At 32.2% G+C, this 14,966-nt stretch overlaps 1 protein-coding gene across 4 annotated transcripts in view; it reads left to right on the top strand.

The window, feature by feature from the left end:
- Gprk1 (G protein-coupled receptor kinase 1) overlaps positions 1–12,912 on the top strand; it is a 39,007-nt gene extending 26,095 nt beyond the window's left edge. For all 4 annotated transcript variants that reach the window (XM_070652354.1, XM_070652351.1, XM_070652353.1 and 1 more), the window contains 10 exons: positions 3,666–3,841; positions 3,905–4,093; positions 4,499–4,878; positions 6,574–6,705; positions 7,307–7,495; positions 7,558–7,642; positions 9,614–9,822; positions 9,883–10,089; positions 10,154–10,307; positions 10,956–12,912. In XM_070652354.1, the coding sequence (XP_070508455.1) occupies positions 3,666–3,841; positions 3,905–4,093; positions 4,499–4,878; positions 6,574–6,705; positions 7,307–7,495; positions 7,558–7,642; positions 9,614–9,822; positions 9,883–10,089; positions 10,154–10,307; positions 10,956–11,150 (1,916 nt within the window). In that variant the 3' untranslated portion in view covers positions 11,151–12,912. The remainder of the gene's footprint in view (positions 1–3,665; positions 3,842–3,904; positions 4,094–4,498; positions 4,879–6,573; positions 6,706–7,306; positions 7,496–7,557; positions 7,643–9,613; positions 9,823–9,882; positions 10,090–10,153; positions 10,308–10,955) is intronic.
- The last annotated feature ends 2,054 nt before the right edge of the window (positions 12,913–14,966 follow it).

Here is a 14,966-nt window from a genome sequence, read left to right as displayed (position 1 = left end):
TTTGACATATTTTAGTTCCATAATTTAGAACAGCACGTGGCATTGATTAATTCAAGATTCTCACAAGTATTTGCCAAGCTACCCCAAAAATAAATAAAAAAAATTCAAATTTAATTAGAACAAAAAAAAACTTTTTTTTTATTTTATTTCGTAAACAATTCATCGACTTTTATTTGGTTCCAGTGTAGGAACTGAATAATTAGCAGCACTTCCATAAAACTTATTTATACTTATTTGATGAAAATAATTGGAAAGATGCTAATAAAATTGACCTTAGATCTCAATGATTTTATTTTGTGCCTATATATATATCCACCAGATTCGAGAGATAATTAATGAACTTTTTGAACTTATTACTGTTACTGTTAAGTAGGGTTAGAGAAATAATATTGAAGATAATTGGCTCATTAAAATTTAGTCAAGAGTGGCTGTAATTATTTTAGGAATAAATCTAGTTGACTATTGAGTAACGCTCAGCCGAAGGGTACGCTCAGCTGGAAAGACGCTCAGCCGGAGGGACGTCTAACCAGAAAATCGCTCAGCTGAAGAGACGCTCAGCCGGAGGGACGCTCAGCTAAAATGACGCTCAGCTGGAAGAACGCTCAGCTTAAAAAAAAAAAATTGAAATTCCATTAAAATGCCAATTCAACCATTTATGTCCATAAACTCTCCTAAAATTGCACACCATAAACTATATTCTTTTATCGCACCAGACCTCAAAATCTACAGAAAATTTCCATATTTTTTTCATATTTATGAATTTTCATGACCATAAAAATAATTTGTGTTGTGTTTTCTTAATTTTGGTGCCAATTCAGGCACATAATTGTGGCATGCAAGTTGACTTGGTGTGTAATTAAGGCATTGTGGATTCAATTTTGGAATGTTGATCATCTATACCCAAAATACATCGATATCTCCTCAAAATCCCTGAAAAATCCCCAAAATAATCAGAAATTTCCCCAACAATTAAGCTTTTTGTGTCACTGAATTGTTAAGTTCCACTGAATTGAACAGAAATAGCGACAATAACAAATAAGTCAACAGAAATTAAATAGATGGAACGAATGATGGACAAATAAGGGATATAAATAGATATCAACTAAAGATTAAGTGCTGAAGTAAATAAATTATTGAGGATATTGGATGGATTTAATGAAATTGAGTGTCATTCAAAGATGAGCGTTACACAAAAACAAGCTTGACTCAAAACTGAGCGTTACTCAAAAACCGAGCGTAACTCAAAGCTGAGCGTGCCTCAATACTGAGCGTGCCTCAAAACCGAGCGTCACTCAAAACTGAGCGTGACACAAAACTGAGCGTGACTCAAAATCGAGCGTGACTCAAAACCGAGCGTAACTCAAAGCTGAGCGTGCCTCAATGCTGAGCGTTTCTTCAGGTCTCTTAGACTGAGCGTCCTTCAAGTTGAGCGTCCCTAAAAATCCCTTCTCCGCCCTAATAAATCTCATCCAAATTAAAATCGAAATAATCACCAAACAAATAAATTCAAAAAAAAAAAAAATCCACCCTAATCAGAACAAAAATCAGTTCAATATTCATTAGCATGCTAAGCCAAAGCGGACGAAATAGACAAAAACACAGAACAAAAAGTAAAATTATCGATCATGAAATCGTCGTACAACATAAAAATGATTCAGTTGTGTGTAAACATAATGACCGGCACAATTTCACTGAACCAAGAATTTTTTGTTCCTCCCCACCCTCCCCCATCTCCTCCCTCATGGAGCTCAACACACAAATCGATAAATTAATTTGTTTATACAAAAAATTACTTCATCAATTTTGGCATTTTTTTTTTTTTGGGTATGAGGGAAATGGAAATTTGATTTGGGAATTTCCTTTTACGTTCTTTTATTGATTTTTTTTTGTTTTGAGCTTGCAATTTTTTGTGTGTTTGTTGACTTTTTATTGTTGTGTGTGGACTAGACAGGGATGAGCTGTCTTAAATGCAATGGTCAATATATATGGTTGGGGATTCGAGATTTGGGGAGTGGATTTTGAATTGAGTTAATAGATTAATAGAATGTTCAGCTTTAGGAACGCTCAGCTGGAGAGTTACGCTCAGTTTTGAGTCACGTTCGGTTTTGACTCACGCTCAGTTTGGAGTAACGCTCAGTTTTTCAGTCACGCTCGGTTTTGAGTCACGCTCAGTTTTGAGCAACGCTCAGCTTTGACTCACGCTCAGTTTTTGAGTACCGCTCGGTTTTTAATCATTATCAGTTTTGAGTAACGCTCAGTTTTTGAGTAACGCTCGACTTTGAGTACCGCTCAGTATTGAGTCACGCTCAGTTTTTGAGTACCGCTCGGTTTTTAATCATTATCAGTTTTGAGTCACGCTCGGTTTTGAGTATTGCTCGGTTCTTGAGTCACGCTCAGTTTTGAGTAACGCTCAGTATTGAACTTACCTCAAATTTCACTTAGTCATTCCGAATTCAAAACCACCACCTCGTCTTCCAGCACCTTCAAGACAAGAAAAGCTACACAAAAAAAAATTCAATCAAGAAATATTTTTCTGCCAACTCATCTCGATTTTACAAACACGAAAAAGAAAGCAAAAGCAAAAAAAAAATGTTTTTCTCGATCACATTACCTTCCAATAATTCACTCAACCCGAAACTTCAATAATTTTTTTTTTCTCGTACCTTTCTCAAATTATTCTCTTGGCAATTTATCGATCTCTTATCTGTTCTACAATTTTCGTTTCCTTTTTTTCTGTGCTTTTGCTTGCTCTCCATCAAAATCTCATTTGAATTACGAGAAAGTATCTGACAAAATCAATGAAATTGCTTCTTCTTGTTTCGTGGGTCAAAATACTATGATGAGGGGGAAAATATACATAAAAAAACATTTTTGGATGTCTATTGATGTGCATTGAGAAGTAAAATGAATTTTTTAAATGATTTAATTCCTTTTTTGGGGTGTGGGAGGTACGGAAGTCTTTTTTGGTGGAAAATATTGACAAACAATTGATTTTCCAATAACTTTTAATAAGGGGTACACAACTCCTCCCAATAAGGAGTACACAACTACTCTCAATAAGGGGTACACAACTCCTCTCAATAAGGGGTACACAACTCCTCTCATTAAGGGGTACTCAACTCTTCTCAATAAGGGGGATACAACTTATCTCAATAAAGGGGTACACAACTCCTCTCAATAAGGGGTACACAACTCCTCTCAATAAAGGGTACACAACATCTCTCAAAAAGGGGTACACAACTTTTCTCAATAAAGGGTACACAACTTCTCTCAATAAGGGGTACACAACTCCTCTCATTAAGGAGTACACAACTCCTCTCAATAAAGGGTAAACAACTCTCTTCAATAAGGGGTACACAACTTCTCTCAATTAAGGGTACATAACTTTTCAATAAGGAGTGCACAATTCTTCTCAATAAGGGGTACACAGCTATCAATAAAGGGAACATAACTCTCAATCAGGGGTGTACAACTCTCAATAAGGGGTGATCAACTGTTAAATTGGGACTAAGCAGCTTCCTATCAGGCGGACGCAGCTCTCAATTAGGGGATATATAACTCCCAATTCTCACCAAGGGGTACACAACTATTAGCAAATCAATATAATTAATAAGATTGACAGTTGACAATTCTAACCTAAAAATTCTTTTTTTGTCTAATTCCAGGTTTCCTCCTCTTCAAAGACTACTGCGAAAATTATCGCGAAGATCCCGTGCCACAATTAAAATTTTACGAGGAAATACGAAATTTTGAGAAAACGGAATGCGCCGAGGAGCGAAAAAAATTGGCCAAATCAATTTACGATAATTTCATTATGAAAGAAATGCTGAGTCATACACATGTAAGACATAAGTCCCCATCTTATCCCCATTTTTACTGAAGTTAATCTGATTAATATTTACAGGAATATTCCAAAGAGTGCGTAGCACATGTTAATAGTCATTTACAGAAGAATGAAGTACCGACGAATCTATTTGAGCCATATATTGAGGAGATTTTTAGTCATTTGCGTGGCGATCCATTCAAGTGCTTTATGGAGAGCTCAAGATATACGAGATTTTTGCAATGGAAGAATTTAGAATTGAATTTGAAGGTAAGGATTATCAATTATGGATTGTGTCTTGGCTATCTACTATCTAGACCTAGTCAGGATGTTGTCTTAGCTATCTACTATCTAGTCCTAGTCAGGATGTTGTCTTAGCTATCTACTATCTAGTCCTAGTCAGGATGTTGTCTTAGCTATCTACTATCTAGTCCTAGTCAGGATGTTGTCTTAGCTATCTACTATCTAGTCCTAGTCAGGATGTTGTCTTAGCTATCTACTATCTAGTCCTAGTCAGGATGTTGTCTTAGCTATCTACTATCTAGTCCTAGTCAGGATGTTGTCTTAGCTATCTACTATCTAGTCCTAGTCAGGATGTTGTCTTAGCTATCTACTATGTTGTCCCTGGCCGGATATACCCCTCCTAATCAAATCTCATCTCTAATTCCTTTGCAGCTTACCATGAACGACTTCAGTGTCCTCCGAATTATCGGACGCGGTGGCTTCGGTGAAGTCTACGGTTGTCGTAAAGTCGACACAGGTAAAATGTACGCAATGAAATGCCTGGACAAGAAGCGCATTAAAATGAAACAAGGTGAAACATTAGCCTTAAATGAGCGTACAATGTTAAGTCTTGTATCAACCGGTGAGGATTGTCCATTTATTGTATGCATGACATATGCATTTCATACACCAAGTAAGCTATGCTTTATACTCGATCTCATGAATGGCGGTGACCTACATTATCATTTATCACAACATGGTGTCTTTAATGAGACAAATATGAAATTTTATGCAACTGAAATAATTCTCGGACTTGAGCATATGCACAGGAGGTAAGGCATAGACTTAATGAAAACTGAAAAGCTTTCGATTTTTAATTGAATCAATTCCGTATTGGAACTGAATTGACTAATCAACTATTCAAAAAAAAAAAAAAAAGGAATTAAAATTGATGGGACATTTATGGCTTTTGGATGTACAGTCAATTGAATGTATGTGGATATGGTCTAATTGAAGTTGGTGGACATGATTGTTGTCGGGATTGGACATAAAAAATGTATTGGAATAAGAGGATTAGGAAAATGCAATTTTAATGTACTGATTTGACATTGAGAATTTACTGGACTTTGTTGAGTTAAATTGTGCCAATAGTCGTACGTTGTTAACGATTTTTGGGCATTTTTTGATGATTCTTCAATGAAATGGTGTCAATAGTCGTGCGCTATACACGATTCTTGAAATTCACCATATAATGGTGTCAATAGTCGTATGCTACACACGATTCTTGAAATATAGAATGTAATGGTGTCAATAGTCGTACTCTGAGCACTATTCTTGAGTATTCTTCATGAAATGGTGTCAATAGTCGTATTCTGCACGCGATTCTTCAACTCATTCATCTAAAGGTGTCAATAGTGGTTCTCTCAAGACCATTTTGAGCATCATTCATGAAAAAACTGTCAAAAGTCGTACTTTGGTCACAATTCTTGGTCTCCTTCATTTTATTGTGTCAATAGTCGAATTTTACATACGATTTTTGGCATTTTTCAATAAAATGGAGTCAATAGTCGTACGCTATACACGATTCTTGAAATATGTCATCTATTGGTGTCAATAGTGGTTCTCCGAACACGACTATTGAGTCTCCCATCAAACGATATCAAAAGTCGTACTCTGAGAACGATTTAGAGTAACATTCATGTAAAAATAGTCAATAATCGTACTTTACACACAATTTTGAGCATTTTTAATGAAAAGGTGTCTATAATCATTCTCTGAACACGACTATTGGTATCCTTCATGAAGATAGTGTTAATAGTTGTACTCTGGACACTATTTGAGCATTTGTCATAAAAGTAGTGTCAATAGTCGTATTTTGAGTACGATTTTAGACATTCTCAATGAAAAAATTGTCAAAAGTCGTGTTATGAGCACAATTTTGGGCATCCTTAATGAATAAGGGTCAAGAGTCGTCCTCTGAGCACGATTATGGACATGATTTATTGAATAGTGTCAATAGTCGTACTTTCTACACAATTTTAGACATTCTTAATTTAAAAAATTGTCAAAAGTCGTATTTTGAGCACGATTTTAAGCCAATTTCATGAAAAATGGTCAATAGACATACTCTGAGCACTATTCTTAACTATTCTTCATGAAATTATATCAATAGTCGTACTGTGAGTGTTACTTTGAGCATCTTTAATGAAATAATGATCAATGCCATAAATCGCACACAAAACACGACTAATGACACAACACTCAACCTCACACAACCCTCAAGTGCTTCAAAAACTCAACATTTTTGCATGACATGCTTTAAAGTTCAGACTTTGTTTACAAACATTTAGTTCTAATCGTAAACAAACGTAATGTCCTTGAAAAAAACCTTTAAATCCAGTCATTCGTTCATGGCCACCAACTTTATTGTCCACAAAAAAAAAAGCAATTTTCACTTCAAAGTTTTCAATTTTTACGACAAGTCCATGACTTAATACTCAATTGTTGTGCCTTTATGCTGTTTACAGATACATAGTATACAGAGACTTAAAACCTGCCAACATTTTACTCGATGAGAATGGACACGTGCGGATAAGTGATCTTGGTCTTGCATGTGATTTTAGTAAAAAGAAGCCACATGCTAGTGTCGGTACACATGGGTAAGTTTGTGGATGCTTGGATGCAGTCAAGGGGTGGGAATTTTGAGGTTAAGTTACAAAATTTTGAGGTTATAGTCCTGAATTTTGAGGTTTTGATCCCCAATTTTGAGGTTATAATCCTCAATTTTGAGGTTATGATCCCCAATTTTGAGGTTATGATTCCCAATTTTGAGGTTATAATTCCCAATTTTGAGGTTAAAATCCCCAATTTTGAGGTTATGATCCCCAATTTTGAGGTTATGAATCTCATTTATGAGGTTATAATCCTCAATTTTGAGGTTATAATCCTGAATTTTGAGGTTATAATCCTGAATTTTGAGGTTATAATCCTTAATTTTGAGGTTATAATCCTGAATTTTGAGGTTATAATCTTGAATTTTGAGGTTATGATCCCCAACTTTGAGATTATAATCCCCAATTTTGAGATTACAATCCCCAATTTTGAGGTTATGTTCCCCAATTTTGAGGTTATAGTCCCAAATTTTCAACTTTACTTCAAAATCATCAATATTCCCATCCTTTGAACATCAAATTCATCTCCATATTCAAATAATGTCTTAAATATCTAATAAAATATCAAAACTTCTTCCATATCCACTAGCTATATGGCACCCGAAGTACTTTGCAAAGGAATGAGCTACGACAGTTGTGCCGATTGGTTTAGTTTTGGATGCATGATATATAAACTTTTAAAAGGTCATAGTCCATTTAGACAGCACAAGACGAAGGATAAACATGAGATTGATAGAATGACATTGACAATGAAAGTCGAATTACCGGATTCTTATAGGTAAGATTGTCATTAACTTTAATTCCACACATACTTATAAATAATTACTGTATATTTTTTAGTGGGGAAGTTAAAGGCCTCCTTGATGGACTCCTGCAGCGTGATGTTGATAAGAGATTGGGATGTTGCGGGCAAGGTGCTGAAGAGGTATGAATTTTGGATATTTGGGATGTATTGGTGGTTGTTGAGATCGTCATGGGGCGCATATTGGATACTTCAGGGTTAATTGAGTGCCGTTGTCTTCATATGCGCTTCTGTAGCCTTGATTGATGATCTTTTCCCTCAATTGAGTACCTTTGGTCTTCAGATGCACTTCTGTAGCCTCAGTTGGTTATCTTTAGCCTTAATTGAGTATCTTTGGTCTTCAGATGCGCATCTGTAGCCTAAGTTCGTTATCTTTAGCCTCAATTGAGTACCTTTGGTCTTCAGATGCGCATCTGTAGCCTTAATTGATTATCTGCAGTCTCAATTGAGTACCTTTGGTCTTCAGATGCACTTCTGTAGCCTCAATTGATTATCTTAAGCCTCAATTGAGTACCTTTGGTCTTCAGATGCACATCTGTAGCCTCAATTGATTATCTTAAGCCTCAATTGAGTACCTTTGGTCTTCAGATGCACTTCTGTAGCCTCAATTGATTATCTTAAGCCTCAATTGAGTACCTTTGGTCTTCAGATGCACTTCTGTAGCCTCAATTGATTATCTGTAGCCTCAATTGAGTATCTTTGGTCTTCAGATGCGCATCTGCAGCCTCAGTTGGTTATCTTTAGCCTCAATTGAGTACCTTTGGTCTTCAGATGCGCATCTGTAGCCTCAATTGGTTATCTGCAGCCTCAATTGAGTATCTTTGGTCTTCAGATGCGCATCTGTAGCCTCAATTGGTTATCTGTAGCCACAATTGAGTATCTTTGGTCTTTAGATGCGCATCTGTAGCCTCAATTGATTATCTGCAGCCTGAATTGAGTATCTTTGGTCTTCAGATGCGCATCTGTAGCCTCAATTGATTATCTTCAGCCTCAATTGAGTATCTTTGTTCTTTAGATGCGCTTCTGCAGCCTCAATTGATTATCTGTAGACTCAATTGAGTGTCTTTGGTCTTCAGATGCGCATCTGTAGCCTCGATTGATTATCTGTAGCCTCAATTGAGTATCTTTGGTCTTCAGATGCGCATCTGTAGCCTCAATTGATTATCTGCAGCCTCAATTGAGTATCTTTGGTCTTCAGATGCGCATCTGTAGCCTCAATTGATTATCTGCAGCCTCAATTGAGTACCTTTGGTCTTTAGATGCGCTTCTGTAGCCTCAATTGGTTATCTGCAGCCTCAATTGAGTATCTTTGGTCTTCAGATGCGCATCTGTAGCCTCAATTGATTATCTGTAGCCTCAATTGAGTACCGTTGTCTTTAGATGCGCATCTGCAGCCTCAGTTGGTTATCTGCAGCCTCAATTGAGTATCTTTGGTCTTCAGATGCGCTTCTGTAGCCTCAATTGATTATCTGTAGCCTCAATTGAGTATATTTGGTCTTCAGATGCACTTCTGTAGCCTTAGTTGATTATCTGTAGCCTCAATTGAGTATCTTTGGTCTTCAGATGCGCATCTGTAGCCTCAATTGGTTATCTTTAGCCTCAATTGAGTATCTTTGGTCTTCAGATGCGCATCTGTAGCCTCAGTTGATTATCTGTAGCCTCAATTGAGTATCTTTGGTCTTCAGATGCGCATCTGTAGCCTCAATTGATTATCTGCAGCCTCAATTGAGTATCTTTGGTCTTCAGATGCGCTTCTGTAGCCTCAATTGATTATCTGCAGCCTCAATTGAGTATCTTTGGTCTTCAGATGCACATCTGTAGCCTCAATTGATTATCTGCAGCCTCAATTGAGTATCTTTGGTCTTCAGATGCGCATCTGTAGCCTCAATTGATTATCTGCAGCCTCAATTGAGTATCTTTGGTCTTCAGATGCGCTTCTGTAGCCTCAATTGATTATCTGCAGCCTCAATTGAGTATCTTTGGTCTTCAGATGCGTATCTGTTGCCTCAATTGATTATCTTTAGCCTCAATTGAGTATCTTTTGTCTTCAGATGCGCATCTGTAGCCTCAATTGATTAACCTTTCCATTTTTAGGTCAAAAATCATCCATTTTTCCACGGTGTCGACTGGAAGCAAGTATATCAACAAAATTATGCACCACCATTTATACCACCAAAAGGTGAAGTTAATGCTGCCGATGCATGTGATATTGGTAATTTTGATGAAGATGATACAAAAGCTGTGAAAATTACTGAACAGGATCAGGAAATTTATCGCGATTTTTCACTTACAATTAGTGAGAGGTGAGTTTGGCAGTTAAGTAATCAAGACACAGATTTTGATGCCATTTTGTCAAATTTTAGATGGCAACAGGAAATAACCGAAACAGTATTCGAGTCTGTGAATCAGGAAGCAGATCGTCTTGAAAAGAAAAATAAAGCAAAAAAATTGGCGCGCTTTTATGATGATGAGAAGGAAAGTGATTGCATATTGCAGGGTTATATTAAGAAACGTGGCAATTCATTCGCATCCGGATGGCAAACGAAATATGCCAAGTTATATCCTAATAGGTAAGCTTCAACCCTCAATTATAGAAATTCATTAGACTTAATTATTGATTGGATTATTTTGTAGACTGGAACTTTTGCCACCAAATCGTAACAACAAACCAGAATTAATATTCATGGATCAAATCGAGGAAGTGGCTGCCGATGTGCCATATAAAAATGAGTCAAGCATTCAAATTAAGTTAAAAGACAATATGCAGCGCATCATTTTGTATAATCAGGTATTTTTATAACCTCAAAATTGGGATTCTAACCTCAAAATTTAGTTTCTAACCTCAAAATTTGGTTTCTAACCTCAAAAAGGAACATGATAATCTCAAAATTAGCTTTTTAATCACAAAATTTGGTTCCTAACCTCAAAAATGAACTTGATAACCTTAAAAATAGCATTCTAACCTCAAAATTTGGTTCCTAACCTCAAAAATAATCTTGATAACCTCCAATTTAGCTTCCTAACCTCAAATTTTTGTTCTTAACCTCAAAAAAAGTTTGATAATTTCAAAATTTGGTTTCCAACCTCAAAAATTAAGAACCTAACCTTAAAATTTGGTTTGTAATCTTAAAATTAGAATTCTAGCCTTAAAATTTGGTTCCTAACCTCGAAAATGAACTTGACAACTTCAAAATTAGCTTCCTAACCTCAAAGTTTGGTTCCTAACCTCAAAGTTTGGTTCCTAACCTCAAAGTTTGGTTCCTAACCTCAAAAATGAACATGATAAACTCAAAATTAGTGTTCTAAACTAAAATTTTGGTTCCTAACCTCAATTATTTGGTTTCTAACCTCAAAATTAGCATTCTAACCTCAAAAAAAATATTTTTTCCAACCTTAAAAAAAAATTCTAACCTCAAAATCTTACCTCAATTTTTAGGATCAAATAGCCCAAAAGGAATGGATACAGTCAATACGTCTGGCGCACAAAACAAGTCAAGAGCTACTCGGTTCAATAACAAATAAAAAAGTTGGTAAAATTTACGGTACAGAAATTGAAACGACAAATAAATCAGTAACAATAAGTCCACCAGCAACAAGTATACCAGCAAAAAATACGAATGGATCCAACTAGCGATTACTTTTACGATCTCGGTCCTGTTTTATTGAGCCGAATCGTATAAAGGATACGCAATTAAAAGCAAAAAGCAAAGATACTTAAAAAGTAGCGCGTTTTTTATAATTTCGGTCCCCACGTCTTTTTGCCTGATTACCCCAAATTACCCCCAAACTCGACTGTCGATCTTCTTGCTATCCTTTTTATGATTCAATGAAGAAGTAATCACTTCCGCACGCTTTTGGTGTGGGTTAAAAATAAATGAAAAAAAAGTAATGAAAATTTAGTAAATTTTAAGGTTAAAAGCAGTTCCATGTTTGTATGGACGTTAAAAAACTAGTTTTTAAAAAATAAATGAATAATTGTTGAAATATTTCATGTTTAAGGGATGATGTAGGGATACCGGATTGGAATGTTGATGATGGAGATTGGTTGATTTTTGAGGGGAATTTTTAGAGGATTTTTGGGATTTAACCTCAAAATTTGGGATTCTAACCTCAAAATTAGAAAATTGTAACCTCAAAATTAAGAATCCTAACCTCAAGATTGAGAATTCTTAACCTCAAAATTTAGAATCCTAACCTCAAAATTGAGAAATCTAACCTCAAAATTGAGAATTCTAACCTCAAAATTGAAATTCCTAACCTCAATATTGAGTTTTCTAACCTCAAATTTGAGATTCCTAACCTCAAAATTGAGATTCATAACCTCAAAAATGAGAATTCTAACCTCGAAATTGAGAATTCTTAACCTCAAAATTTGGGATTCATAACCACAAAATTGAGAATTCTAACCTTAAAAATGTGAATTCTAACCTCAAAATTGAGATTACTAACCTCAAAATTGAGATTCCTAACCTCAAAATTGAGGTTCCTAACCTCAAAATTAAGATTCCTAAATTCAAAATTGAGCAAAATAACCTCAAAAATAAGATTCTAACCTCAAAATTGAAATACCTAACCTCAAAGTAGTGGATTATAACCTCAAAAATCCTATCAAAATTCCCCTCAAAAATCAACCCAAAAAATGGCGCGAAAAAGTTAAATTCAACCGGCCAACAATTAAAAATGAAGAAAAAAAATCAGTTTTTACATGAAATAAAATAAAAAAAAAATGAAAAAATCAAGAAATTAAATAAATTTCTAACTTTAGACTTGATGAAGAATTTTTAACTAGAAGATTAACATTATCGATAGTAAATAAAAGTAAAAAAAAAGTAAAAAATTTTTGTAATAAAAAGTGAAAAAAGCATGAAAACATTCAATTTCATCGTAGATATCATCTCTCTATAAGTAAACCTCTTAGGGATGGTTTGGTGGGGTTACCTTGGGGTAATACCCCACTCCTAGGGTACACCACACCTAACCACATCCTTAATATCTATCTCTATGACTTCCTATATCTCTCTCAATTTCACATCCATGAAATTGTACCCCCACCCTGTACCCCCCGATGCCCCCTCACCCCAAAAAAAAAAATGCCTCAAAAACACGTGTGTAGGAAAATAATTAAAAGTTTTTTTGTATAACTGAAAAGTAGTCAAATGTGAAATAAAAAAAAGTATGTAAACAAAGCTGTTGAAAAAAAAAGAAAAAAATGTTGAAATAATGAATTTAAAATGAAAATTTTTGTAGAACTTCTGGAATATTGAGATGATTAAATTGGAAGAAGGTTTAAACTGGATTATTTGGATGGTTGAATTAATGAAAATTAGGAATTTTTAATGTTTTTTAAATTATTTGGCAAAATTTATTGAAATTGAAATTTTTTTTTAAATTTATTAAACATTTCTAAAATTTTAAAAATTTCTATTTATTTAAAACGTTATTTTCTAAAACTCATATTGAAATTTTATAAATATTTAATTTTTTACTTTTTGAAATTTAAAAATTTTAAATTTTAAAATTCTAAATTTTAAAAATTAATTAAAACGTTTCTTTAAATTAAATTCTTTTTAAAAATTTGAATTTGTTCAAAACTTTCGAAATTGTGTCAAATTTATAAATTGATTTGAAAAATTTTTATATTTTTAAAAAATTTAATTTGAAAAATTGAAAAAAAATGATTTATTACTAAAAATTGAAATTATTTTAATTTCAAAATTTAAAATCTTTGGATTTTGAACATTCATTTTTCTTCAATATTTGAAATTAAAATTTTTTCGATTTTAAGAAATTAAAATTTTTCAATTTTTTAATTTTCTAGTTTTTTAATTTTTTAAAAATTTTCAATTTTAGATTTTTTGTAATTCTACATTTCATATTATTTAATTTTTAAAATTTCAAATTTTTAAATTTTCAAAATTTTTTAATATTAAAAATTTAAATTTTTTAAATTATTTATTTTTAAAACTAGAAATTTAACACTTTAAAAATTAATTGATTTATTTTTTAATTTTTATTAATTTTTGATTTTAATAATTCAAATATTTTTGCATTTAAAAATCATCCAATAATCCAATTTAAAACCTTTCCAAAAAAATCATTCTCATCGCGTTTTATAACCAAAATAAAAGTAAAAGTAAAAAAAAATAATAAATAATACCCATGGCAATCAATTCCATACAATCTAGTCTCAATTTTTAAATTTTCCAACTTTTAATTTATTTTTTAAAAAAATATAAAAAAAACCTTTTTTAAAAAATCTTTTTTAAGTCAAATTTCCTTGCATATCGATGGACAACTCCGACTTAATTGTTAAAAATTTTTAATAAAAATTGAAATTTATTTTGAAATTTTAACGGTCAAAAACATTTAGAATTGAGTGTAAATTGAGAGCTTTATTAGACAAACAAAAAAGTGAAATTTTCTGTTCAAATCATGACAAAAAAACTTCAAAAATTGGACACAAAAAATGACAAAATAAAAAAAATCCACAAAAATTTCCCAAAAATTTTCCAATTTTCTTCCTTTTTCTCATCTACTAAAACAGTTAACGTTTCCATTGAGGATGTGATTTTAATTTAAAAAAACTGACAAAAAATTTTAGCAAAAAATTTGAAAAAAATTTCACTCCTCGAAATTAAAAAAATAAAATTAAAAAAATGTTCATCGGTGTAAATAGTGAAAATAAATTTAAAAAAAATGTGGTTATAAAAATAATAAATAAATAAATAAAATAAAAATATTAGAAAATAATGCAAAACATTTCATAGGAAGTTGATGTTTGAAGTAAAAATAATAAATTTAAATTAAAAAAAGAATCAATAAACTGTGAAGTTTTAGAGAATGAATAGGGCACTTGAAATTAATTTGAAAAAAATCAATAAAAGTGAAATTAAAAATTTTTAAAAAATTTGTTTTTTGTGGAAAAATTTTTTAAATAATTTTAAGATTTGAAAATTTAAATGTTTTTAAATTTAAAAAAATAAAAATTAAAACTTTTTAAAATTTAAATTTCAATTTTTTAAAATTTAAAAATCGCTCTTTTTTTATAAAATTTTTAAAAAATTATTTTTGAATTTTTTATTTAACTTTAAAATTATTTTCAAAAGTTCTAGTTTGAATTTAAAATTTTAAAACTTTAAAAATTTGAAAAATTAAAAACCTGAAATTTTAAAAATTTTAAATATTAAATTTATTGAAAATTTTAAATTTATTTTTTAAATTTAATTTTAATTTTAAATTTTTAAATTTTAAAAATTTTTAAAAAAAAAATTAAAAATGTTGAAAATTTAAAATTAAAATTTTATTTTTAAATCTTAAATAAATTTAAAAAATTTCCACATTAACATTTAGTAACTAATGAGATGTATAAAAAATGTTGTGTGATTCCTAAAAAATAAAACTAAAAATTAATTTATAATTTTAAAAAATTTGAGCCATTTTAGTGAAG

The sequence above is a fragment of the Chironomus tepperi genome, unplaced genomic scaffold, assembly GCF_022539635.2.
Source record: "Chironomus tepperi strain 1889 unplaced genomic scaffold, CSIRO-AGI_Ctep_v1 contig_486, whole genome shotgun sequence".
In the NCBI taxonomy this organism is placed as follows: Eukaryota; Metazoa; Arthropoda; class Insecta; order Diptera; family Chironomidae; genus Chironomus; species Chironomus tepperi.
The sequence above is the reverse complement of the archived record's forward strand: the minus strand, read 5'-3'. Positions and strand labels throughout refer to the sequence as shown.